This window comes from Cornus florida, unplaced genomic scaffold, assembly GCF_030987335.1.
Source record: "Cornus florida cultivar Cherokee Brave unplaced genomic scaffold, ASM3098733v1 CherokeeBrave_3.0.0_Hap2_Chr02, whole genome shotgun sequence".
NCBI lineage: Eukaryota > Viridiplantae > Streptophyta > Magnoliopsida > Cornales > Cornaceae > Cornus > Cornus florida.
Genome location: NW_026775572.1, coordinates 42,559,410 through 42,586,057, shown reverse-complemented (window position 1 = coordinate 42,586,057; position 26,648 = coordinate 42,559,410). Strand labels below are relative to the sequence as shown.

General features: G+C 35.3%; 3 protein-coding genes across 3 annotated transcripts; 2 read left to right on the top strand and 1 right to left on the bottom strand.

The window, feature by feature from the left end:
- Positions 1-3,530: 3,530 nt before the first annotated feature.
- LOC132296131 (uncharacterized) lies at positions 3,531-6,325 on the top strand. The gene is made up of 3 exons (XM_059794368.1): positions 3,531-4,050; positions 5,396-6,197; positions 6,292-6,325. The coding sequence occupies exons 2-3, from the start codon at positions 5,434-5,436 to the stop codon at positions 6,323-6,325; spliced, it is 798 nt and encodes a 265-aa protein (XP_059650351.1). The 5' UTR covers positions 3,531-4,050; positions 5,396-5,433.
- A 6,140-nt stretch (positions 6,326-12,465) lies between these two features.
- Positions 12,466-17,170, top strand: LOC132294784 (LRR receptor-like serine/threonine-protein kinase RPK2). The gene is made up of 3 exons (XM_059792766.1): positions 12,466-15,496; positions 16,123-16,317; positions 16,405-17,170. The coding sequence occupies exon 1, from the start codon at positions 12,678-12,680 to the stop codon at positions 15,384-15,386; it is 2,709 nt and encodes a 902-aa protein (XP_059648749.1). The 5' UTR covers positions 12,466-12,677; the 3' UTR covers positions 15,387-15,496; positions 16,123-16,317; positions 16,405-17,170.
- Positions 17,171-17,701: 531 nt separating this feature from the next.
- Positions 17,702-23,518, bottom strand: LOC132294785 (ninja-family protein AFP3-like). Its single transcript, XM_059792767.1, has 2 exons — positions 22,370-23,518; positions 17,702-18,231 (listed from the first exon to the last, which is right to left on the bottom strand). Exons 1-2 carry the CDS (start codon positions 23,184-23,186, stop codon positions 17,807-17,809), a joined length of 1,242 nt encoding a protein of 413 aa, XP_059648750.1. The 5' UTR covers positions 23,187-23,518; the 3' UTR covers positions 17,702-17,806.
- Between the last annotated feature and the right edge of the window lie 3,130 nt (positions 23,519-26,648).

Sequence of the window (26,648 nt, the reverse complement as noted above, 5' to 3'; positions counted from 1 at the left end):
ATTTAGCATGTAATACTATGCAATAAACACATTAATATAGGCATATAAGCACATAAGCACGTAAGCAAGTAAGCAGTTAAGCATACTTTTTCAAATAGCAAAACACTTTTCCAAATAAGGAAATAACAATGCAAATGACTTCCCATATAACCCTAGGTAAGCCTCTACTCGTCGTCCGAATGGTATTCGAACCATCGCTCTGATACCAAATTTGTAACGAACCTTAGCTGATGCCAAAATTTAAAAAAAATTCGGCAGAACCTCCCCTAAAAATGGGCTTTCAACAATCTGTTCCAATACACAAAACACATAAAATCATCCAGTATCCCATTCATCTATTCATTATACCTCAACATAGTTCCTCTCATGGTGGAACATTCACACACCAATTAATCTAAATTAACATAATTACAGTCCCAAAATACATGGTTAAAATTTGAAGTCCCTGTCTTACAACGTTACATGATATAATTGCATGGAAACATATACCATAATTCCATTAGTTTCATTTACATCAAACAAAAGATAAGTTCATTCTTAAGTTACAAGGCCATGAATACTAACTTAGTTACATCCCCACAACTATGAATATACATAAAACGGTCAAAATACAAAATAGCAAACAACCTTCTAACAACTTTCAAGCTTGAGGTGGATTGTTGTCCACTGGTTCATTTTCAAGGCCTGAAAAAAAAAATATAAATAATAGGGTGAGCATAAAGCTCAGTAGGTGACACTTAAGACATAATTCTTATGTCCTTGTGAATCCAAACAAAGCATAGATCAATGGGAAATAGAGATCATGCAATATAGGGAATTAAAACAATATGCACGTCAATTCCAATTATAAACTATGCAGTGCAATGAAATGCAATGCATACTAATGTCACTCCCCATTTTCATTCACAAAACTATCACTTTCAAATGTTAATACAACCCGCCCTTTGGTAACCCCGCCGCGACACGAGAGGAGTCTTGGCTATCGTCCATAGACCTTTGGTAACCCCGCAGTGTCATCGAGGGGCATGAATAGCTCAACCACGCTAGGGCGACTCCCTAGTCCCCTCTAGGCTATATTAACTTCCGGCCCGTTGGTAACCCCGCAGCGACCGGGTTTATCAAAATTATTTGACAAACTCTTCTCCCAAAATTTCCCCCATTTTCATTTCAAGACAAATTCTCCCATTTCATGCTTCCCAATGACATGTGCATGGATGTATATATGTTCCATACATTCAATGTCATGGCATTTAAAATTCTACACCATAAAATTAAACATTCAACATGTTCAACATCTCCCAAGTAATTATTAACACATTAAGATACAACAAAATATATTTAAGCATGCTTTACATATAAAACAACTCACATTCATATACATGAATTTCTCTAGACAATATTTAAAATAATCATTGATACAATTAACTTCTAATTAAGCATGCTTGGCACAACAAAGGAGTATAACTCACAATGTAACAAGAAGGTAGTGGATTAAGGTGTCCCTACCTCAAATTTGCACAAAACCCTCAAAATGGGTCTTGAATTTTGAACTCCAAGGAGGGCACCAAATCTGGAATTGTTCGTATGGATGCGTAGAGCTCGTAGTGGGTTTCGTTTTACCTCAAACGGCACCTTAATCCGCCAAAAATTGAGAGAGAAATCAAGGATTGGAGTTGAAAAAGAAAAAAAAGAAAAGAAAAAGACAGAAGCAGCGCGAGAGAGAGAGACTTAAGCTGTCCGAGAGAAAAAGCAAATTGGAAACTAAATGGGTCTGTAATGACCCTTATATCACAGGTGGGCCCCACAGTGGAAAAAGTCATTGTTTACTAATTAAATATATAGATAAAGTCAAAAACTTTACACAACACTTGTGAACAAGACTCATCTAACATTCTCCTTATCTGAACTCACAACATCCTTATTGTGGTCGGCTTGGCCCAGACTCAGACACGTTCGAGCATAGCATAATCTAAGTCACATAAAGCGGGAGTAGGAGTGCGCGCAGGGCTAGCTTTGAGATTTCCAAAATTTTGAGAGGCCCTAAGCGAACTTTCAATAAGTGAGGCCCTTTATAAGGTTTCACACCCAACAAAAAATTTATAAGAGTGCGAAATTTTCATTTAAATAAAATGATAAACACATAAAATATATTAATGTTGAAAACATAAACAAAACCCGATCTTGGTATTTTATAAAGAGTACGATCCAGTTTACATCAAAAAATTCAACACAACTTAGTCAAAAAAATCAAAATTCAACTTAATATCAAAGTAAATATGATCGTTTTGCATTTTGAGCTGTAAAATTATCAATTAAAGTGCTCCAATCAAATTTTCCCAACATATCATTTTCCATAGATATCATAGCCAATTCATTCAATCCTCTTATGACATCGCCGACCGTAGGTTTGATTTGATCAACTTCAACTTTGAAAATTTTCTCTTATCAAACTGTAATTAGGGATATAAAATAATATTCTATATACAATCCAAGCATTTAAAAAATAATAACTTAAACATTTTTTATAAAATTAAAGACTTCAATATATCAACTTTTTTTTGCCTTCTGGTAAAGTTTCTCTGAAGACTTGTACTTCAGAAACCATGTCATATTTTAGGAGATCTTACAAGGTTATTTTGGAAAATGTGACAGTACGTTGATTGCACCCTGTGTTAAAATTTTGGTTATTTGGACTGGGATTAACAGAGGTTGCCATGCATGCATATAAGCCCAAAAATAATAAAATAAATCAGTTTATGAGTTTAAATATAAAAAGTTCTTTTTTTCTTTTGAAGGGAGTGGGTAGAAACAAATTATTGTTACCAAACAAATTATTGTATAACATATATAATAAATTTATATTATAAGTACATGTGTTTTTATTGACATATATATCTATATATATATATATATTTTAAAATTTACTTATTGCCATAAATTTACATGATATATAAGTATGTATTGTGTTTTTATTATGAAAATTATGACCTGAATATTTGACACATACTAATATTTTTGCATTATAATTCTAAATTTGAAGGCTTTCCAAATTGGAGGCCCTAGCCAACTCCCCTGGTTCCCTTCTCTGGTCTTGTGCGCTCGTAAAACGTGATAGTGACACTTGTTTAAAAGAATTGTGTGACACTAAATTACAGATAAAGTGTTACCCTAATATCAGCTGTGATGGGTTAGATGCTAATATCAGCTGTGATGGGTTAGATGCGTACCTTCTGACCTCTTGATGCACACTCGCCATGTATATCGATTCATTTATCTGTCTGTCTCTTATGTGGCAAGACCCCTCTCGCTGTAACCCTAAACAAGCTTCAACAAAGATACGGAAAGGCTTTGAGATACATTTTCCTTTTTACCCCCACACATTGGATAATATGACAAAAAAAACACTCCTCCCTTGTTGACGTGGCAACCATGATATTTATCCACGTGAGGGCGTGAGAAAGCAGTTGGTCATTGGCGCGAAATAGAGCAAGAATTAGTTAAATATGGAATCTGAAAAAACCCTCCGAAAGTATAGCTAAGCCTTCCGTCATTATAGAAATCCACAGATATATCTCCCAAAACCCTAATCCATTTCCCCTTTGTTACCCTTAGATTTAGTCCAACCCTCCCAACATATAAAAAATTATATCAAAATATCAATTTCAAGAACCTAAAAACAAGCTATTCAACAGTTTGAATCCAGGTAATTCCTAATAATCATCAGTTTTTTTTTCTTCTTCTTTCAAGTTCAATCACATTTTTTTTCCTGAATCTTAGTTAGCTTTTTTTTTTTTTTTTTTCCTTTTGTTCTGGAATTGTTATTCCATGATATATCTTGTAATAAATCCAGATGTTTTACTATGTGCAATTAAGTTTGTTGACAGTGTGTGTTTGTATGTTTTTTAAAAAATTGTTTACTTCTGTTGGGTACTTTGTAGATTGACGAGGGGCAAAAAAATAGCCCCCAATTGCCGGAGCCGCTTCCGGCAAGTTCAACTTTGGGCGGCTAAATTTACAGGGCATCAACAAAATTGAAAGGGTGGGAATGAGGTAAAATTCTTAACTAGGTTTTGTGTTGGTGACTATGGTGTTCTAGATTTAGCTCATAGTCAATTGGATTTTCATTCTTATTGCTCATCTCTTTTCTAAAAAAATTTACCCAAAACCCTAATTTTATGGAATGATTAAAGGGAAGAAAGTAAACACGAGAAGTCTAATCAGTAATGAAATTGAGCACATAAGTTCCCTTATCGGCATCAATTCGAGAAATTTAACTCTTCAATTTTATGGTAATGGTAGCTTGCATGTTATTGTGTGAATGGGTATTGAATTTTGACATGTTTTGTGTCGATGACTATGGTGTTCTAGATTTAGCTCTTAGTCAATTGGATTTTTATTCTTTATTGCTTATCTCTCCAAAACCCTTCTTTTATGGATGATTAAAGGGAAGAAAGTAAACACTAGAAGTTTAATCAGTAATGAAATTGAGCAAATAAGTTCCCTTATCGGCATCAATTCAAGAAATTGAACTCTTCGATTTTATGGTAATGGTAGCTTGCATGTAATTGCGCGAATGAGTATTGAATTTTGAGAAATCAAGGGCATAATTGCTTACGGATAGCATCATGACATCGGTGCGAGGCTGTTTTTGGTTTAAGAAAAATGCATAGCACAATAGCTTAAAGGCAGCATGAAGCGAGAAACTCTTGTTAAATGATACAGTTGGGTAGTTTTGTTCTTCCCTTATTTTATTTTCTTTATTTATTTGTTGGGCTCTGAACAAATCAGTTTAGCAAGTACAAGAATATCTACATTTCTAAAATTCTTTAGATTTTTTTAAAAAAATTTATTTTTATGCAATGAACTTCAGTGAAATTGCCATACTATTCAATATAATTTTTATTTCTCTTCCCTAGATAGAGAACACAACAATTTTACCATACTTAAGAATTGTGCTAGTTTTTCCTTTGTTGATTGGATGGTATATTACTTAGAGCATCGTGATCTTTCAGAATTAATCGACCTTTTGTTTTTTTTGTTTTTTTGCAAACGGTAATTGACCTTATGTTTTCCTGCATGTATGCATTCTGTTAATTGAATGTATTATTTTCATCTTCAACATTTCAACTTTACCAATTACTGTAGTAGTTCAACATGAAAAGCCTAAGGACACACTTTATATATCCTTCGTACATGCAATCAAAATGGAAATATTGTCTTTTTCATGGCATGGATGGACTATGATGAAATTACATAAGCCGTACTTAAATGAAATATTCATCCATGATTTCAATTATGGACTCTGAACATGGGGGTGGAAGCAATAAGCATTCAAGAACATATGCAGTTCCTGGTGGAGGTCATGCATTTGGCTCACTAATATTGCCATTTACAGACTCCTGTAAGGAAAGTGGAAGCAATAAGCCTTGAGGAATGGATCCAACGATTTCTGCAAATGTAGGTACACTTGCCCCGGCCAAGAAGTTGAGGATTTCGTCTTCATCAGACTCTTTGGGGGAAGATCTCTTCCAAATGAACCCAAAACTGATTTTTAAGTCTACCGCATCCACTGCTATCATCTCTAAACCACATGAAGAAGAATTCATAAGAGATGCTTCTAGTGACTCCTCTACTAAATCAGGACGTAGTGGATATACAGATACTGCCTCAGCAGTCTCTTGTGTCACCCATGAATCTACATTGCAGAGTATGTCACCAAAGCAATCTCCTCCTATTCAAGTGATGGAAAGAGCTGGAGGTTACGACCCTTCTAGGATTCCATCATCTGTGTTTGCTTGTCAATCCCCTACACTGACAGAATGGAGTATTACTTCCAATGAGTCCTTGTTCAGCCTCCATATTGGGAACAATAGTTTGACTAGAGACCATCTTCTTGAAATGTGTGGAGACTTGCCCAAGTCTGGAGAGTTGGACAAGTCTGGCGAACTGCTCAAGTCTAGCGAGCTGATTAGTTTGAGGCTATCCCCTCGAGCAGCAGTAGGAAGGGAGAGAGACAGTACTGTCGATGCAGAAAACCTAGCAATTGGAGTAGGAGATGAAATCTTGAAGAATGGTCCAAGAGGAACTGCAAATGATCATCGTGAGGAGAAGCTACCTTCTCTAGAGATGTCCTGTAATTCCTCCAACACCAACCGACCTTTGGACATGAATAGCGGCAAGTGTTTTGCCAATCCGAAGTAAGTGCCATTCTTTATCTTTTAAGAATTGGAGAAAAATGATTCATTTATTTTGTTATTGTTTAGCATATACATTTTGCTTTATTTTATGCAGAATTGCGCATGCACAAGGACATAAATATGGATGAACTGGAATTATGTATGCAATTATGCATCTTTCACGTGTACATTAGAATGAATTTTTTTTGTTTTTCTTGTGGTATTTATAATACATGCTCATGCTTATATGTGTGTTTGTATGAGTATCAATATGTGCATGAAAACTGGATATGCCTTTTTTTTCCTCCCACATTTATACATGCATATCATTCATATGTGCATATTTATATGGAATTTCTAGACGTTGGATGAGGCAACTACTTGTTTTCTGCAGAAAGAAGAAGTCTTCCTGTTGTATCTGTCGCTGGATGTTCTGCTGCTGTACGGGGCTGAGCTGCTGCTGTAAATGGCCAAGCTGCCACTGTAAGTGGCCAAGCTGTCATTGTTGTAAATGGCTAAGCTGTTACTGTTGTAAATGGCCAAGCTGCCACTGTACGTGGCCAAGCTGTCACTGTTGTAAATGGCCAAGCTGTCGCTGCTGTAAATGGCCAAGCTGTCGCTGTAAGTTGTCGAGCTGCTGCTGTAAATGGCCAAGCTGCTGCTCCTTTTCGAATTGTAGCTGCACGTTCTGCTGCTGTTGGAACAGTAGACGGAAAAAAATCTGTAGGTATGCTTCTCTCTCTCTCTCTCTCCATATTTTTTATGTGTGTGTGTGTGCGCGCGTGTGTGTATATGCACACACACTCTTTATTGTTTGTCAAGAAATAGAAAATTTTGTTCTATATGCATCTCTTACTATTAACTATTGTTGCCTTTTATTTTGTTTGATGTTTCCAGTATGCCTGTGTATTCCTCTCCAGTTATAATGTCATATACCTTACATACCATAATGCATTCTTGAGTGGCATTCCTGATTTACAAATGTAAAAAGGGTATTACCAAGTTCTTGTCCATCCTGCTTTACAAATGCGTTGAAATTATTCTGTTTGGTTCATTGCAGTTTGACAGATGGGGGAACAAGTTGTTCAGTGAAGGGGGAACATGAGAGGCAGCGTTCACAGCCACCAGCCTCCAAATTGAGCAAGTGGTTTTCTTGCTTCTCGTGTTCATCATGCGCTTGTCATTAAGAAAGTTAGTGCTTCAAACATTGTAAGCATCCTTCTATCTTTTCCAGCCCCAATTCAAAATAACCGCCTAATCCATCATTTGTTTACTTAGAACTTAGGACAATATGGGATTTTCCCCCAAATTTATTGTATGGTTTCAATCGTCATTATCATTAGTCCTGTCAAACTGCAAAGGCTCATAGCTTGTTGTTGCTTTTTTCTGGTCGGTCGAAATGATAATTTCTTCATCCAGTCTTAGGTTCATACATGTTGTCTATCTTCACAGCTTACTCGGTTCCATAGCTCAATCAGTGCTAGTTCCTTCCAACTTTCGTAACAAAAGGTTCTGAGGAAAGCTATCATTGGGGAAACTTTACACCTAAATTAATATTGTTGGATGAAGTGGGGGAAGAAACTTGTACACCATTCTCATAGTGTTTAATTGAATCAAATAAGCAGCTCCATCTTTTATTTATCTCCAACAGTGCTTTAAATTTGTATTTGATACACTGATAATTTAGTAGCAATTGATTTTCTCAATCTAGTATGTAGTACGTAGTGTGTTGGTGTTTATATAGTTTATAAATTATGTTATAATCTGAAAAATGTTGCAAGAAGCACTCAATATAAGTATGCCAAGTCCACATTCTGCTGTCAGTGCAGAACCCACAACCACCCAAATAAGCAAATACTTCACTTCAGACATTACGGCTCCGTTTGTTTCAACGTAAACCTTGGAAAATATTTTTCTTTTTCAGGTAAAATATTTTTATTTTTTTATTTTTCAGTATTTGGTAAAGGTCTAGGTTGAGGTCAAGTCCATCGAGCAAGGCGTGCAAAATAATTTGCTGAAAATTGATGGGTAAGTTATTTTTGTTTGATTTTAATATTTTTTTAGCATACATCAATGTATTAGTCTGCTACTTTACCACACTAAAAAAAATCACATGCGAGCAAGTCACTTCATCTTAGTACAAGAGGCACCTTAGTTTAAACACAAAAGCACTGACTGCCTAACTCTTTTCTTGGTAATGGAATTATGACTTCATATCGACCTACCTTAAAGGAATACTATCCATCAATAGGAAATGGGATCGTACACTGCGATAGAGCTTCTTAAATTGTAATACACATGGTCATTCAACTGTTTCCATTTCACAAACGAAATAGATTTATAAACATACAACTAGCATTAAATCTTTATAGGCAATTTTGACTGGTATGTGATCTAGAGATATAGATTTGTGGGTTGATCTTCTGATCAGATTAGTGTCTTTGCTACAGCATCATTGAATCAATGAGCATATAATAAAAATACAGTCTTTTCTTTTTTTGGTCCTAATAAAATTTTCTTTTATCTATATATTTTTTTTGGAGATCACATTTGTTGGTTTATAGCTGTAAGTGGATTTTAAAGTGAATATTTAATTACCTACATACTATTTCGTAATCCCCTCCTCACATGGTTTGAAATCTGCATCTTATATTCTCTCAACGATAGATGTTTGAAATTTTATTATTTTACTATTTACTTTTTAGAACCTCCATCTCTGGATGACTGTGACTTGGTTAATAGAAAAGTTCACGTGCTTAACTACTAGTTTAGACAAAATCAAACTTTGGTCAATTTTCTTCCTTTTCTTATTTCATTGGATTATACAGTCATTAACATAATGAGACTAGGTAAACAAAGGAGTATCTACCTTGCATATGAAAATTTAAGAAAAACAGAAATTCCAAATGAACTCCTACATGTATATTTGTGTGCAAATGCACGCAAAAATTGTAAGCGTTTGATTTCAGTAGCATGCAATTAATCCCCGAGAAAGAAAAAAGTAAAATTCATGCCATTACATCATTAGAAGGAAAGAAACAAATTATTGCTCATGTAATTTCCAATGAAAAAATGAAAATGCATTGTGGGCTTTCTGATACCGTACATGGCCAAGCTTTACATCATCTCGCAAGCAAATAGAAAATCTGTTATTATTTTTTGTTTCTAGCTCTTTTGCATTAACTCTTTTATTTGTTTGATTTTTGTATTTTGCTCGTTCCCCATTCCCCATTCTCCAGTTACATTCATAGATGTTAATGCATTCTTCGGAAACATTCTTGCTTTAAAAAACACAGTGAAGTCATTTCTTTTGGTTCATTGCAGTTTGATAGCTGAGGGAAACAAGTGTTTCAGTAAAGGGGGAACCTGAGCCGTGGCATTCAAAGTGACCGGCCTTCAAAGTGCTCTATGTGTGGCTTCCAACGAGTAAATTTCTTGTTTCCCGCTTGCTCAAACTCCTGCTGAGAAAGAGAGTGCTTCAAATATCGTTAGCCTCCTTCTCCCTGTCTCGGCCCCTGTTAAAAATGCCCTCCTCGCCCATCCTTGTGGTAAGATGATGTGTTCCATTACACGATCATTTCTAGTTATTTCGAAGTTCCAAGAAAATCAAAAAGTGCCGAGGGAGGCTATGATGGAGGACTTTTTGGAACTAAATTTGTAACATTGGACAAAATAGGGAACGGGAATCGGACACAGTACTTGTAGGGTTTAAACTGAACCAAATATGCAACTTCCATCTATTTTTTGCCGATTGAGCTGTAACTTTTGTATATGCTACTATAGTAATTTAGCCAAGATTGATTCTCTCAATCAATCTATTGTGTTCTTGCTGGTTATTTTTGTACATATGTTGGACAGTTGGAGATGATTTAAAATATGTTAGCAATTGAAAAAAAAAAAAAAAATTTGCCAGAATATTTAGTTGTTGAAGTTCTTGATAATGTGATTGTGACTTCATAAATAGACCAGCGCAGGAACTGGGATCAGACATACATTAGGTAGACTGATTCAAATTTAACACATTTTGGTCAATTAGTTTATTGATTTCTCAAATAAAAGGTCTATAACCAAACAGTATCAAATCCTTACCTTTGACTTGTTTTTGATACCGGGAAAAATATATAAAAATATCTTGGGTGGTTATTATTGAATATTCCGGTCAGTCAATACATCTCATTTATCTTGATGATAGAAAATGAGATGTTTTGATTTGCCCGAGTATTTAGTAACCACTATCCGGGTACCAGGGGTAGAGCCACTTAAGGCTAGGAGGGGCACGTGCCTCCTGAATTGGCCCCGCCATCTATAAATATAAGATAATTTTTTTGATTGTTTATATATATGGAAAAAAATTCTATATAATACCCCCTAAACTTTTTAATTTTTAAAATTTTCTCCTTTACTTTTTAGATTCCTTTAATTTTCTTAAAAGATAAGTTAAATTTTCTTTCTTCAATTAGACTCTAATTTTTTTTTTTTTTTTTTTGTTAAATATCTCTCATTTTTCTTTTCCTGCTTCTTAAAATTTTTCGTTTTTTCCCCCTTGTAGTATGTAACTTTGTTTCCCATCTTATTATTCTTTTTATTTATTTCTCTTATTTAAATTTAATTCTCTAGTTTTATGAAGTTAGTAGGGGTAATTTCATACACGGTTTTCCAAAACACTAAGATTTACAACTCTATTCAATGAAAGTATTAACAAAAATCATAGTAAGTCTGCAATGATTTTTTTTTTTTGTTTCCTTTCTTCTTTGCCCTTTGATTTCAAGGATCTTTATGTCATATAATTTTATTTTATTTTTACACTACTTTTCCGGAATTAAAATCCTAATTCCGCCCCTGCAGGTACCCAATAACTTCCCGTGATATAAATATTGATCCGATCAACTATGATATTAGTGACCAAGTAAAAAGCTAGATACTAAGAAAACAGAACTTATGTATTTAAATACTAATTTTGACAAAGTCACACTTGTTCAGTTTTTCCTTTCAATGATATACAGCGATTAATATCTTATGGCCAAAAGTTCTGCCCCATGAATATCCCATATCATTATTGAATTGTTTGATGTAGATGTGTAGTTTACTTAAAAATAAATAAAAACTTAAGCTATCTCAGTCATTGGATTTGTGGGTTCCATTGTGAAACTCAAAAGATCTAAAGACTGATCTTGTATAATCGTAAATTTTAATGCTAGCTACATTTTGATAGTGACCCACATAAAAAATTAAAAATATCAATTCAAAAATAGAGAGAAACAGTATAGAAATAAAACATTTGATTTAAAAATTAAAGAGGAAAGCGGTTCTTTGATTTACTATTTTTTAGTTTTTATAAGAAAAATCTCATATTCAACATAAAAAAACAGATAATTAAAGTTTTGCTTTTCTAGAAGAAGTAAAACTAAAATAAACTCGATTTCAAAAAATAGATGAAGATGAAGATGAAATTATAATAGTTGGATAAATTGTTAGGAACGTAATCCTCGGAATGATATTCCAAACACATCCTAAATTTTTGAAAGTGTTATGGTTAATACTTAATATAGAAGGAGGCTCTCAATGTGAGCTAAAACTTTAATCTGTTCATTTTAACATTTCTATTGATGGATCTTGTGTGGGGCCCCCACATATTCAAGAATTAATGTTTTGCAATTCCAATTGTAATTTGTATTTTTTTTTATAAAATTTTTAAAAAGTATTTTGACGTTTTTTATTATTTATATTAAATACAATTAAGTATAAAATTTTATTTTTCTTATTTGATATATAATTGATCAATTATAAAAGTAAATCTAAGTCATTCATTATAATTATTCAATGCAAAAATCAATTCACTATAACTAATCAATTATTTGTTGCATAAAATTCGTGATGGGAGCACCCTCACTGTAACATTGCTATTAAAATTACGTCATGGTGAAGTCAGCAGACTGTCACTCCAACCTCACTTTAGGATTCACACTATTAACAACATCGTTTTAGATCCTCCCCATAACCGTTACAAATTTGCAATGAATGATGAATTTAAACGCGTAGAGAACGTTACTCCACGTGGCGCACAGTGATTGGAAAAAGTGGGTGAGCAAAACGAGGACCTTTTTTTATTTAAATCTAAGTCAAACAACTAGCCGCCATGTGTTGACGAGCTGACCGCTGATGCGTTTATTGACCGCCACGCGGTCCCCATTGGCTGGCCTTTTAACTCTACTGGGTCCCTGTGGACCCCATAAACACTCAAAGTAGAAAAAACTGAAATATGGAGAGGGAAAGAGAGAGACGACATTGCCCAGATAAACCAGAACAAGAAGAAAACTCCTCTGTGTGTGTGTGTGTGTCTCTCTCTCTCTCTCTAAAGTCCTCTCTCTCTATATAATTATATATAGAAACACACATATATAGTATATGTCTATTTTTTCAAAAATTTAAATCTTTGTTTTCTAAAGAAGCAAAGAAAAAAGAAAAAAAGTGTTTGTTTTGAATTTGTGTTGTTTGGCTGAAATGGGTAAGCACCACCCCCCTCTGTTTACTAAAACCCTAGACATATTTTCTGGGTTTTTGCTGTTCTGCTTTCTCTCTGCAGTTTCCGGGAAAGTGTTCTCCGAGAAAATAGTTCTTCTCCAGTTCAAGCAGTCCCTCTCTGACCCTTCCGGGCTTCTCTCCAGCTGGAGAATCGACGGTTCCGACTATTGTTCGTGGTCCGGCGTCTCATGCGACTCCAATTCTAGGGTTTCGTCGATCAGAATAGCCGGCAGTGGCTGCAATGGAGGTAATCACTGTCACTCATCTTCTTGTTCCGAGTATTCGCTTGTTACATTTAATGGCTTTGGAATTGGAAGAAATTGTTCTGGTAGAAGTGGGAAATTAGGTGGAAATTTGTCCCCTGTGATTGGGAAGCTCACTGAACTTAGGACTTTATCGCTTCCGTTTAATGAAATAGCTAATGAAATTCCTAGTGAAATTTGGGGTTTAAGGAACCTTGAAGTGCTTGATCTTGAGGGGAATTTCATTTCTGGGAATTTGCCCCATGAATTCAAGGGTTTGAGGAAACTGTGTATTCTTAACCTCGGATTTAATAGGATTTCCGGGGAGATTCCTATTTCACTTTCAAAATGTAGGGGTTTAAGGATATTAAATTTAGCTGGAAATGAAGTGAATGGTACGATTCCTGAGTTTGTTGGTACTTTTTCTAAGTTGAAAGGGTTTTATTTGTCATTTAATCGGTTAGTTGGCTTGGTTCCGTATGAATGGGGAACTAAATGTCAGAATCTTCAACATATCGATCTGTCCGGTAATTTCATAAAGGGGAAAATTCCGCCTAGTTTGGGAAATTGTAGTCGATTACAGACACTTCTGTTGTTTTCGAATTTGTTGGATGGTGCTATTCCTCGTGAGCTTGGTCGGCTTTCAAGGCTTGAGGTTCTAGATGTTTCGAGGAATACCCTTGGTGGTCCTATCCCTGTGGAGCTTGGACATTGTGTCAGATTGTCGGTTCTTGTCCTGTCAAGTCTTTTTGATCCACTAGGTGGAGAGGCGGCGTTTGGATTACCTAGATCTGCGAGGAATGATTATAATTCTTTCCAAGGATCCATTCCTGTGGAAATTACGATGCTTCCAAAGCTGCAAATTGTTTGGGCTCCAAATGCAAATCTTGAAGGCAAGTTTCCGAGCAATTGGGGTCGTTGTCATAGCTTAGAAATGGTGAACTTAGCTCAGAATTCTTTTACTGGAGAATTCTCTGGGGTGTTTGGAGCATGCAAGAACCTGCATTTTCTCAATTTGAGCTCAAACAGGCTCACTGGGGAGCTTAATGGAAAACTTCCAATTCCTGGTATGGCTGTCTTTGATGTTAATGAAAACCTCATGTCAGGATCAATCCCTAATATTAATGACAGCATTTGCTCTCATATACCTTCCTTGGAATCGGATCTTTTCCGGTGTTACAACCCATCCATTGCTTATCTATTGTTCTTTACATATAAAGCTTGCTTTGAAAAGCCTTTGCCATTTTCCGGTTCCAGATTTTTAATGGTTCACAATTTTGGTGTAAACAATCTTACTGTATCACCTTCAGGACTGCATGGTGGCAGTGAGTCACAAAATATTTCAGCTTCTCAATCCGAAAGTGACTCTGGGAGTGGGAAACAAGGAATTAATTCTATTGAGGTTGCATCCATAGTGTCTGCATCAGCCATTGCTGCTGTTCTTCTGGCTCTTGTCATCCTCTTCTTTTACATAAGAAAACGGGTACCAAATTCTAGGGTTCAAGTTTTAGAACCTTCCATCTCTAGTACAGGGGAAATAATAGTTTTCCATGACATGGGGGTAGTATTGACCTTTGAAAATGTTGTTCGGGCGACAGGGAATTTCAATGCAAGCAACTGCATTGGCAGTGGTGGTTTTGGCGCCACTTACAAAGCCGAAATATGTCCAGGATCCATAGTGGCTGTAAAGAGGCTTACAATGGAAAGGTGCCAAGGTATTCCACAGTTCCATGCTGAGATTACGGCCCTTGGAAGGATAAGACACCCTAACCTCATAACTTTGATAGGTTACCATGTCAGTGAAGCAGAGATGTTCCTCATCTATAATTATCTGCCAGGAGGTAATTTGGAAAAATTTATCAAGGAAAGAGCCAAAAGAGCTGTTAGCTGGAAAATAATTCACAAGATTGCTCTAGATATTGCCAGTGCACTTGCTTATCTGCATGACGAGTGTAATCCACGTGTATTACACCGTGATGTCAAGCCGAGTAATATTTTGTTGGATGATGACTTCAAGGCTTATTTGTCAGACTTTGGGTTGTCTAGACTTCTAGGAATTTCCGAAACCCATGCAACAACTGGTGTAGCAGGAACATACGGTTATGTAGCACCAGAATATGCTCTGACATGTCGTGTAACTGAGAAGGCAGATGTTTACAGCTATGGCGTATTGCTGCTTGAGTTGATTTCAGATAAAAGAGCTTTGGATCCTTCATTTGCTACACATCATGATGGTTTTAATATCGTCTCATGGGCATGCATGCTACTACAAGAAGGTCAGGCGAAGGAGGTCTTCACTGCTGGTCTATGGGATGTTGGTCCGCATGACAACATGGTGGACGTGCTGCACTTGGCTGTTAGTTGCACTGCTGATAGCTTCTCTACCCGGCCTACAATGAAGCGAGTTGTCCAACGGCTGAAGCAACTTCAACCTCCTTCAAGCTAGCCAGATAATGAGGCTCCTGGATTGTTACATTCAAATATCAAGTGGTGAAGCAGACTTGTAATTTGGAATTTTGCACCCAGTCTCATGCATCTCTCAAATTTTGCTCCAAGGTTGTGGTTTCTCTGTTGCAGCCATTTTTTACTTCTTGCAGGACAACAATTAAGTAATATAATGATATGAATCTTGGTCTTTTGAGCTGAATATTGGTATATGATAAGATCATTATACAATTTGGATATAAGCCCAAGGATACTGAAGAATCACACAAATGCCTGTAGTTCATAAAATAAATTCAACCTTTTCTAATTGGATTCTCGAGCTTTGCAGGCAGTTGTGTTATATCAAATGAATTAGGCTGATGTTTCATGTTTACAATATGGCAGTGTTGAGCATGTTGATTGACTATAGATACTTTGACATTGTGGTGGATTCATCTAATCTTCAGTGAGTCTTGAATTGCTAGTCTTAGAAATTATTTTGTTTCGTGCCTCTTGTTGTTCAAAACTTGGTGATCGGTGTTCATTTCGAATGATATATTGTTATTCTGGCTGAACCTTTTTGCATGTTGCCAGTAGGGTAATCAGGATTTTCGGTTTCTTAATAAACTTGGTTTCTGAAGGTGAACTCATTACTTGCTACTAACAATAATATTCCCTTTTTAGCATTTTGAGCCATGTCAGATATACTTTTTGCATGTTTATAATCGACGTTTTGAATTTTGATGAGAGTATTGCAGGTTATGTGATTTGAAGTGACTCTGTCGGACACGTCAAACCCATGTGAAACCCTAGCAATGCTGCCTCCTCATAGAGTCCTAAAGTTCTCAACTGTTTGTCCCTTCCCTGGTCTCATCTTTTCGATTTTTCAGGCTATGCGAAAGTGCAGAGAATGGAATGCATTCTAATCAGTAGTCATGCTAACGATTAGTAAGGTTTGGCTGCCCATATAGCTTGATTTTCCTATTCAAATGGCTAATTTTGTACAATCCTGAATGCCTATTTTCTACAATGTTCATCAGGAACTGATCTTTCTGTGAACTATGGTTCAAAGAAAGCCCCTGCGTAACAAAGTTTTGGCTTGCACAATTTTGATCACGTTCATAGATATGGTACATGATCACACTCGTTCTCTAGTATACAGTAGCCTGAGCAGAACTTTACCTACTCATTCTTAAAACCAGCATTCTTAAGACCAAAAGGTCGGGCCAAATAGGAGGGGAAAGCTCTTTGTTCCTGGTTCTCCTGTAGCTGGAGTTGAATATTCAAGTATCAAAAGTTCGTTTGTTTTACGTTGTATGTGTATACTTAAAATTACTAATGGAGGAAATAACGATGCGGAAAATAACACAGGAATTTTCTACAATGACTGTAGGACAGATTGAAGAAATTTGGCGCAGTTTGGTAACACTACCTTTGTGTTTCAGGAACAGAATGTCATCATATTAAACTTTTTTTTTCTTTTTTTTTTTTTTGTTTCTGCAAAGGTAAACAACTGCAGTAACTTGACTCGAGAAGCCTCAATTCTAAAGGGATCATCAAATTGTTAGATGTGAAAGTAACTATACAAATTGTTAATCACTACACTGTGTGTGTAAAGATAACCTGCTACCATCCTATGTTCTACCGAATCCAGATCATCTCATGTGCGACAACTTGTGTCTCTTTACGTCACCTATACAATAACTTCATATCGCTTATGTAACAACTACGTTACATTGTTATTTTATGATATTCCACTTTGTCATGAAACTATTGCTCTACGATATAGTGCATTGCTCTACCGAATCCAGATCTTCTCCTATGCAACAACTTGTCTCTTTACGTTACCTATGCAACAACTTTACATCACTAATGTAACAACTAAGTTACATTGTTATTTCATGATATTCTACTTTGTTACGAGACTATTGCTCTACAATATAGTGCGTTGTACTGGTGATGCAGGATGCCGGCACAATTAACACGACGAAAGAAGTGGTAGAGCATTGGTGGATGAAATATAGTACTTAACTAATGTCATGTATGCTACTATGAGGATTGCCTTGACATTCAACCACTTTAAATTGCCATAAATTGTGAGAGCATATCATTGATTACCCATGTACAAGGGCAATAGAGTCTGGTTACAATTTTCTTATATGCTACAGAAATACACAACTTATTTCAAGAGTGAACTACCCTAAAACCAGAATTTATTCTTTTTATAACCATTTTTTTTTATCTAACGCCCTAATTTCTTCTCTCTTCTTTTAAACCTTCTTTCTTCTAAACATTCACAAACATTCTCTATCAAGCATTACGATTGATCATTCAATATTTAATCTTTAAAAAGAAAGAACAAAAATAAACAAAGAACTAATTATCCTCGGAAACGTTTTTACTCTCTGTTTTTTTTTTTTTTTTAGGGTGGTTGCATCACAATTACAAGAAAGAAGAATTAGGGTTTACAACTATATGCTTTAGTGGATGAGCTACATCTCCACCACCTGCATGCTTGACAAACTCGGCCGGGGAGAGAAAAATACCATGACATACACACATTATCCTCACTTCCTCTCCCTTCCCGTACTTGTACAAAATCCCATCTATTCTTCTCCCGTTAGGACCATCCCCTTTCGTAAAAACACAAGGCATATCTTCAATTCCCTTCACTCCCACTTCCTTTCCTTCCCTTCCTCTGTTTTCAGCAACATTTGGTCTCTTAGACGGACTTGCTATCTCAGCTACCGAAACTTTACTATCATTTTCCCTCGTCTTTGTTCCAGAAGAACCCACAGTATCCTGGTTGCCTCGCTCTTGGAAAGATTGACGGCTAGCAGGACTTGCTTCACCGAAACTACTAGATCCTATTATATAAACGAACATTGTAAACGAATAAGTTCAGATCAAATATATAAGATATTCATTTATGTGTATATTGTGCAGAGTCTAAATTTCATCATATTGCACATGTTTTGCAATGCAGAAAATCTAGACATAGAATGTGATGTATAGTGTTTATCATTAAATAGCACACCCTACCTATCACTCGAAGAAGAAAAACTAAAACAACTTTGCCCAAAGGATTACAAACTATGCTAGTAATATAAGAGAAATTGAAAACTAAACATTTATAAATATATATATATATAGAACTAATACGAGAAGAAAAGGAGAAGAAAGTAGAGCAGCAGCAGAAAAAGGAGTGATGCTTTTTAACAAATTCCCAATTTTCCCCATATTTCTTAAACTAATCGAGATTGTTCAATTTCTCAAATACCGGGAATCCATATCTTTATAATGTCACATACTAGCATTACAAGTTTCTTTATATTTTCAACAATATCAGGATTTCAGCTTAATACTTGAGTCAGCGTAGCCTATGGCTTGGAACAACACATCTTTTTTGGCAATTAAATTCTCTTACGACCATTTAATATTTCATTAAATCGAAGGTCAACACAACTTCTGAAAGCTCAATACTTGTTGGCCTTGCTCCTACCTTTGTGATGTTCTCAACTTAAACCACATAACTCATCCTCACTAGTACGTTCATTAGTTCTTGGTTTACATGACAAAATCAGATAAAATAAACTCCTCCAGTCCTTTCTTGCCATTACATTCATATTTTCACAAGTGCACACATTTTTTAATATAATGGCTTAACATTCTAAAATTTTGGCAGCAAGTAAAAAATAATAAATAATCTCAAGCTCTCATCAATCTTTGAAATCTTTGCATACATTGTCCTCAGTTCCATTCTAAATCTTGTCCAAGTCTGGTTGATGCTCTGACTATATAAGGCCAAATATTGAACGATGTTACGAAAAAACGCAAAGAATATTACATTATATAAGAAAGATATCACTGCGATGAAACAGTTAATTGAAACACTGGACAATAAGTAAAATAAGCTAACAAAATCATACAATATCATAATTAAGGATTATTGCCAAATATACCATAAACAAAGACCAACAGAAAACCCTTTTTGAGGACTTGCGCTCTAGCATAAATTGGAGCACCAGAAATGAAGAGGGATCACTAGACGAAACCAAATCTAATGACCAAAATCGCAATTTACTAGTAAGAACTAAAAACAGTAGTCACTTGTCAATAGAAATGACCATAAGGAGGAGGGAGTAAACTCTAACAAACTTCACAGTACTCGATATTCAAGATCATAGTTGTCTAGACAGCTGAAGTTATTTAAATAATGGGCCTTAAACATGTAATTGTTGTAGATCAAATGATGCTACACATATGAAGCATTTAATGGTGCATGCTAAAACAGAATGTTCGATATCCGAAATTGAAAGTTCAAAGAACTTCAAGACAATGAAGTGTATTCATGTACTCAACTAGAAGTGAAGATTTGTGTTGTTGGCTTGTTCTTTCTCGACTCCCAAAAGACAAAGCCAATATTTATTTATTTTTTTTCCCCTTGGCAAGAAACTTACTCACCATTTACCCCTATGGGAACATATTGTAACCCGGCCGAAACATTTGGTATATGCATTTAATTAAATTGGAACAATGTATATAAAAAACTAAAGTCAGCTCCTAAAGAACATCAAGTGGCAAACACATCCAGTTGGTTGAAAGTAAAACAACATATGAAAGGAATGTTAGGATTTAATTTAAGTGAAGTGCAAATCCGGTTGGTTAAAAACGAAACAAAATATCAAAGGAATGTTAGGATTTAACTTAACTGAAGTGCATTTTAGTATAGTTTATCTCATTCTTAGAAGGACACAGTAATAAAAATCTCAGGGCCTGTTTAATTCAGTTTTTTGGGTTTGTTCGTTTAATTTACAGTTTTCCAAAACTATTATCTGAAGAGTAAAAAAACTGCTGAGATTCAAAGAATCGTCTTTGGTAGTTCTCCGAAAAATGTTTCTGTTTTAGAGTTGTGAGTTAAAACATGAATGTTGCATATTCTATCTGGTTTAAGGCAAGGATTCACTAAGCTATCAATCAATATATTGTAACAAGATTGTTTTATGCTCAATTATTATTAATGCAACACACAAATCCTCATTGCCATTTACTTATAACTTCTATTGGCCAACATGGCCAGTTTTAATATGTTTAATTAGTATTCGACCTCTGCACTTAGTCTTAAGTTACTTGAACCTTTTCCAATCTAATATTTTAATTTACAACGTAGTCTAAAATTGCTATTTGTTCTATGCCAACACTTCAACTACATTGACCTTCATATTACTTTTTTGCATACACCCACTCCCTTCCTTATATATATATATATATATATCCCTTGTTTTGCTGTAGCAATTTGAAGGCTGTTTGCTATTTCTTTTTTTTCTTTTTCTTTTTTTTTTTTTTTTTTTGTGTAGTTGCAAAGAGAGAAACCTTTATAGGGAGGCGATATTTGCACTCCACTTTTGTACCATTGCACTTCATTTTTTTTTTCTTTAAAGAAAATGACAAGAAGGTCCTTAAACTCATTAATACATCCTCTCTCATTTTATAATACCACATCTACCCCTTTTCACTATAAATTTTTTCTTCTTACCTTATTTACTTTCTTAACTTTTTTTCTTTTTTCACAAAATTCATAGTCTTTTAATTTTATTATCAGAATAATTAGGACTTCCTTTGTCAACAAGTATAACATAAATATCCATTTCGGATATGGCCCAACGGTTTACTCGCTGGTTTTTGGAACTTAGTAAGCCCAAGGTCTGGGGTTCGAGTCTCACTAGGTGTTCTTTATGGCTAACCTCCGCGGTCCCTGCAGTGACTTACCCGACCCGGGTGAGGAGGTGCCCTGCCGGGTCCTCGGGGATTAGACGGATTGTTGAGGGGCCCTAAGAGTTCGTGTCATCCCGGACACCCCGGGTTAACTTAAAAAAAAAAAAAAGTATAGCATAAAATTAAATATTCAAATAAATTCTATATTAATTTTTAAAAATCACATCTAAGGAAAAAAAAAATTCAAACTAAACTCAAAGCATAAAATAAAAAATTAAAAAATACCATTCCCATCACCATCCAAATTAATTCTTAATAATCATATTAGGAAAAAAAAAAAAAAAATCTAAACATAAACACAAAGCATAAAACAGAAAAGAAAAATTAAAAAAAAAAACAAATTACCATTCCCATCACTATTATCATCAAAGGAGTCATTGTTCATGAAATTTTAATAGTTATTCAATATTTTTTTATGCTAACAAGACTAACTACATCGTTCTTTAACTCTTTTATTTTTTTCATTTGTGACATATTTCATTATTACTTACAAAATTCAATATCAAACCCTAAAAATAGAGATAATAGAAAGTTAATGCAAAATATAGAAAGAGTTTAGAAAAAGGTCGGATGCAAGAGAAAAAGAGAGATTAACAAAAAAAAAAAAAATGTAAGATACCAAAAACGTTAATGGGAAAGAGGGGGAGACCAAAAGATCTTACCATAATTGCAAAAGAGTAATTGTGATATTTGAGAAAAATAATTATTAATTTTTAAAATTAAGGTTAGAGATGTCATTTCCTTTAAGATTGGAGTGCAAAAGTATAAAAATGCAGTGCGAATATCACCTCCCTTGTACCTAATCATACTTGACTTCAAAATCTTTGGCAAGTTAAAAAATGAAGATCTTCAGAGCGAATTAACATCTCAATAATCAATCAGAGAAAATGTAAAAGAAAATATAAAATATAGAGAATAGAAATGGTGATACCAAAAATGTCAATAGACTATCTTCTAACTAACATGTTAGAAAAGAAAAAGAAGAAGTCTATCACTAAACAAGCAAAAGAACCAAATTTTATTATTTATAGTTCTAAAACAAATTTCAATTCTGGCTTGGCAATACAACCATAAATTCCAATCTATATGTTAAGAGCAATTAAAGGTTGTCTCTTATTTTCTTTTTTGGGGATAAAGAGCAATTAATAAAAGTTAAATGTTGTTGGAGAAATCAAATTGATAAAATCAGTGAGACAAGAACAATGAATTCAGAGGAAGAAAATGTGATACCTTGGAGAGGTTTACTCTCCAATTCCGACATCCCGGAAGAACTTCCCCCTTGTGATTCCATTGAACCCTGTGACGACGGGTGCCCAACCCCCTCCACACCACCACCACCACCACCACCACCACCACCTATAAAATTCCCCTTCCCTTTCCCTGCCACCGCCTCAATCCCACCGGAATTTATGCCCTGTCTACCAGCAGCAGCCCAACTTGGTAGCCTCACAGGCACCACGGACGAACCAAACCTATTCGCTGCCGTCGCCACATACTGCTCTCTCTCAATCCTCCCCCTCAAAATCCCCTCAGTTTCCCTCCTTTCTTCCTCAAAACCACCACCACCTCCACCGCCACCGCCACCACCACCGCCACCGTCCTTATCAATTTTCAAACTCCTCTGCTTCTCACACCGCCTCCGCTTCGCCTCCATTCTCCTCAACGTCTGCAACTCCTTCCTCTTCCTCCACTCCTGCTCGCTCTCCGCCGGCAGCGAAGAAGTCCTCACCAGGGTCGGATACGGCACCGGTGGCCGCGGAGCCACCGCATCATCGTCTCTACCAATTGGAATCGACCCAGCAATCGACGAAGATCTCATTAACCTCTTCTTATCACTCTTGTCCACACCAAACATCCCACCCAATGATAACCCAAGATTCAGCTCGATTTCCTCCGAATCCTCTTCGTTACTCGTCGTATTTCCCAACACAAATTTGTTCGTATCACTAACCATCAAACTCTGCAACAAATCTCTAGGAAACCTGTTTGTTTGCAGAGAAAGTCTTTCCATTCCAGTGCTAGTTTTCTTTTCAATAGGCTCGTCCATGGTATTATCACAAACCCACCAATTAATACAGATAGACAAAATATATAATGATTAAACTCAACTCCATCGATATGAAGACGCATATATAACAACTCCATGATCTGATTGAGCAACACCCAGATGCAGAAATTTGAAAACTAACCTCATCTTAAGATAAAATTTCAAAATTTTAGCAACAAGAAAAAAAATGGAGTGAGAAAAATAGTAAGATTCCGGCTAGAACTCGCCGGAAAAACCAAAAACAAGAAAAGGGTATGAAGAATAGAGAGAGAATAGAGTATAGATAATTGTAGAGAGAGAGAGAGATTGAATTGAATTAAGAGACAGAGAGGAGAAGAGAGAAAAAGAACAAAGAAAACGAGAGGAAGAGAGAGAGGGAACTGTGAAATGACGAGAATGGGGTTGGTTGGAGACAACGAAAGTACGTGACAAGGACAAGTGGCGAGGAAGGGGAGGTTTTAAGGTGACACGTGGTGAGTCCTGTTTTTGGGAGATTCAATGGATGGTTGTATCGAAAAGGTAACGAGTCTTTAAGGTGAGGATTCGACACGTGTCGATCTGTCCTCGGATTCTTTTAGTCGCCACGTGTCTGCTGCATCTTCGGCCTCGTAATGCCGCGACGATTTTTATTTTTTTTCGTCTGCTGTCGTTTCAGCTTAGCTGTCTGTCCCAAAAAAAAATATGTATGTATAACATTCTTGTAATAATTGAATTTTTATCCCCAAAAAAAACACACACACACACACACAATAATAAAAAATAAGGCAAATTTCTCAAAACCCCCAAAACTATCAATAAGTGATCATAAAATCCCAACCTATTTTTAAAAACTCCAACACTATTATAAGGTTATCACATTGTCTCAATATCCGAGTCCGACCCGTTAACCGGGCTGTGAAATGACAAATTTAACCTTATCATTTAATGTTAAATTAAAAATAGAAAATTATTATTTTTTAAATTACAAAAATACCCTATCCTATTCTTTTTCTTTTTCTTTTTTCTTTTTCGTTTCTTCTCATCATCATCTCCGGCAGCAAGAATACTGCCGGCGATGAAGCAAATCACCGCCGGCAGCGACCAAACCAGGTATCAATGAAGAAATCAAAGCAAAGATAGCTCCAGTATTGTGTATAATAAACCAAACTACATGTCATACATTTGCACCAACACAAAATATAGAGAGAGAAAAAGTAAAGAGAGAGAGAGATGGAGAAGAAGCCGTGGTTCAGCTTCAAGAGACTGGGGAAGAAGAGTTCGTGGACATGGAGGTTCAGGAGTTCTGGGTTTCGGTGGAAGAGGCTGACTTTTCAGATTGGGTTCATCAACGACTCTTTCTTCATAATCGTGTTTATGTTTGAAGCCATTGCTCTGGTCTCAACACTCTGTTTCTTCTACTTATGTTGCGGTTGTAACTTCTGAGCCTTTAATTGGAAGAATTGGGTTCCTTGATATTCTAGAGAGAGAATGGGTACGTTGGAGTGAGAAACAGAGGAGGAAGATTGGGCTTGAGATGGAGGAATGGTCAAATCTTGCGTGTGATTGAATGTTCTGAAATTCAAGTCTGATGGGCCTCTTTTTTTTTTTTTTTTTTTTTTATGAAGAGCATAAAGTTTCTCTCTCATTTAAATTAGGTTCCCTGAGAAGAAAGATGAAGACGATGAGATAGTGGAAGAAGAGAAAGGTGGGTGAGTCATCGTGTAGCATTTTCACTCGCTCTTCTCCATATCTCTCGATGGTTCCTTAATATCTGTGACTTCGAGATTCGGCGCTTCAATGGCGTCATCGTCAAATCTTCATGACGTTGATGCATACACTTTTCATTGGTGAATCATTCTTCTCTCAATTTTGAAAAGATTCTGGTCGTCATCCATGGTGCTCACCAGGTCGCGCTCTGGCAACCTAGTTGATCGGTAGAAGAAGGGTACAACCTTGGGCCGCCGATGAGAAATAAGCAATGGTAAGCAGCGACCAGTCCAGTGACCTCGCTGGAATGAGAGAAAGCCGACAACGACCTGGTTTGGTCGCTGCCGGCGGCGATTAGCTTCATCGCCGGCAATATTCTTGCTGCCGGAGATGATGATGAGAAGAAACAAAAAAGAAAAGAAAAAAAGAAAAAAAAAAAGAAAAGAAAAAAAAAAAGGAGAAGGTATTTTTGTAATTTAATAAATAATAATTTTCTATTTTTAATTTAACATTAAATGATAAGGTTAAATTTGTCATTTCACAGCCCGGTTAACGGGTCGGAATCGGATATTGAGGCAATGTGATAACTTTATAATAGTGTTGGGGTTTTTAGAAACAGGTTGGGGTTTTATGATCACTTATTGATAGTTTTAGGGGTTTTTAGAAACTTGCCCTAAAAAATAATAAATTGTATCCATATTTTTGTTTCTACCAAATTTGAATTTACATAGTTTGATGTAAATCAAGTTGCCAACATTATAAAAAATGGGGTAAATTGTATTGAGATATCGGTCAATGTCACTTTAAAACGGATCAATAACTTTTTTTTAACAATGACACTTTTAGTGGTTTCAAATACCATATTTGCTCTTGATTATTTAATTCAATTAATTTACAAAATATAAGCCCAATTAATTGACAAAACTACCTTCATCATTAAACCTATTTATCTACCATAATCTTTAACTATTTTTTTTTTTTTTTGACTGGCCATGGTTGTTTTCAATTTTTTTTTCTACTGTGGTGTTTAGGTGTGGTGGTGGTGGTCTGGTGTTGGTGTGCAGTTATCTAGTTAATTATTTAAAAAAAAAATAATAATTTATTTTTTATTTTTATGTTGTGGTGGTGGTTATGGTGGTATAAATATTATTATATATAAACTATATCTATATGTATAGAAAATATTAAGTGATTAGTTTGGTCCATTAAATATAGTTTGGAGGTAAAATTTGTAATTTCATGATTTAAATGAAACTTTTGACAAGTTAAAAGGTAAAAAGGTAATTTTATATGGTTTCAGAGGTTTGAAAGGAGTGTCAATGCACATTTTTGAAACATTGGGAAGTGTCAATGTAAAAAATAATAATTAATCTTCCGTTGAGTGGTATTAACCAAAACCTCAAAGAATATCAATGTAATTTACCATAAAAATTGTTTGAATTAAACAAAGGTTAAATACATGTATTTAGTTACTTTCAAATCAGACCAACAAGTAATACTTTTCAGCTTTAGTCATGCATGATAAATGATGAATTTTTTTTTTTTTTTTTTTCAAGTTCTATCATTTAAGACTTCAAAATCAAATTTTTTTTTTTTTATGTCGGGTTATATATTTCAATTTTTTTTATTACATTTATATCTAAATGGATTCCGATTATTCTAATTTTTGATAATTAATAGTAGTTTTTAGTGATTAGGCTTCATATCTTTTTCTCTTTTTTTTTATTTATAATTTTTTAGAGTACTTCAATTTTAGACTTGTTTTGTATTTCTTTA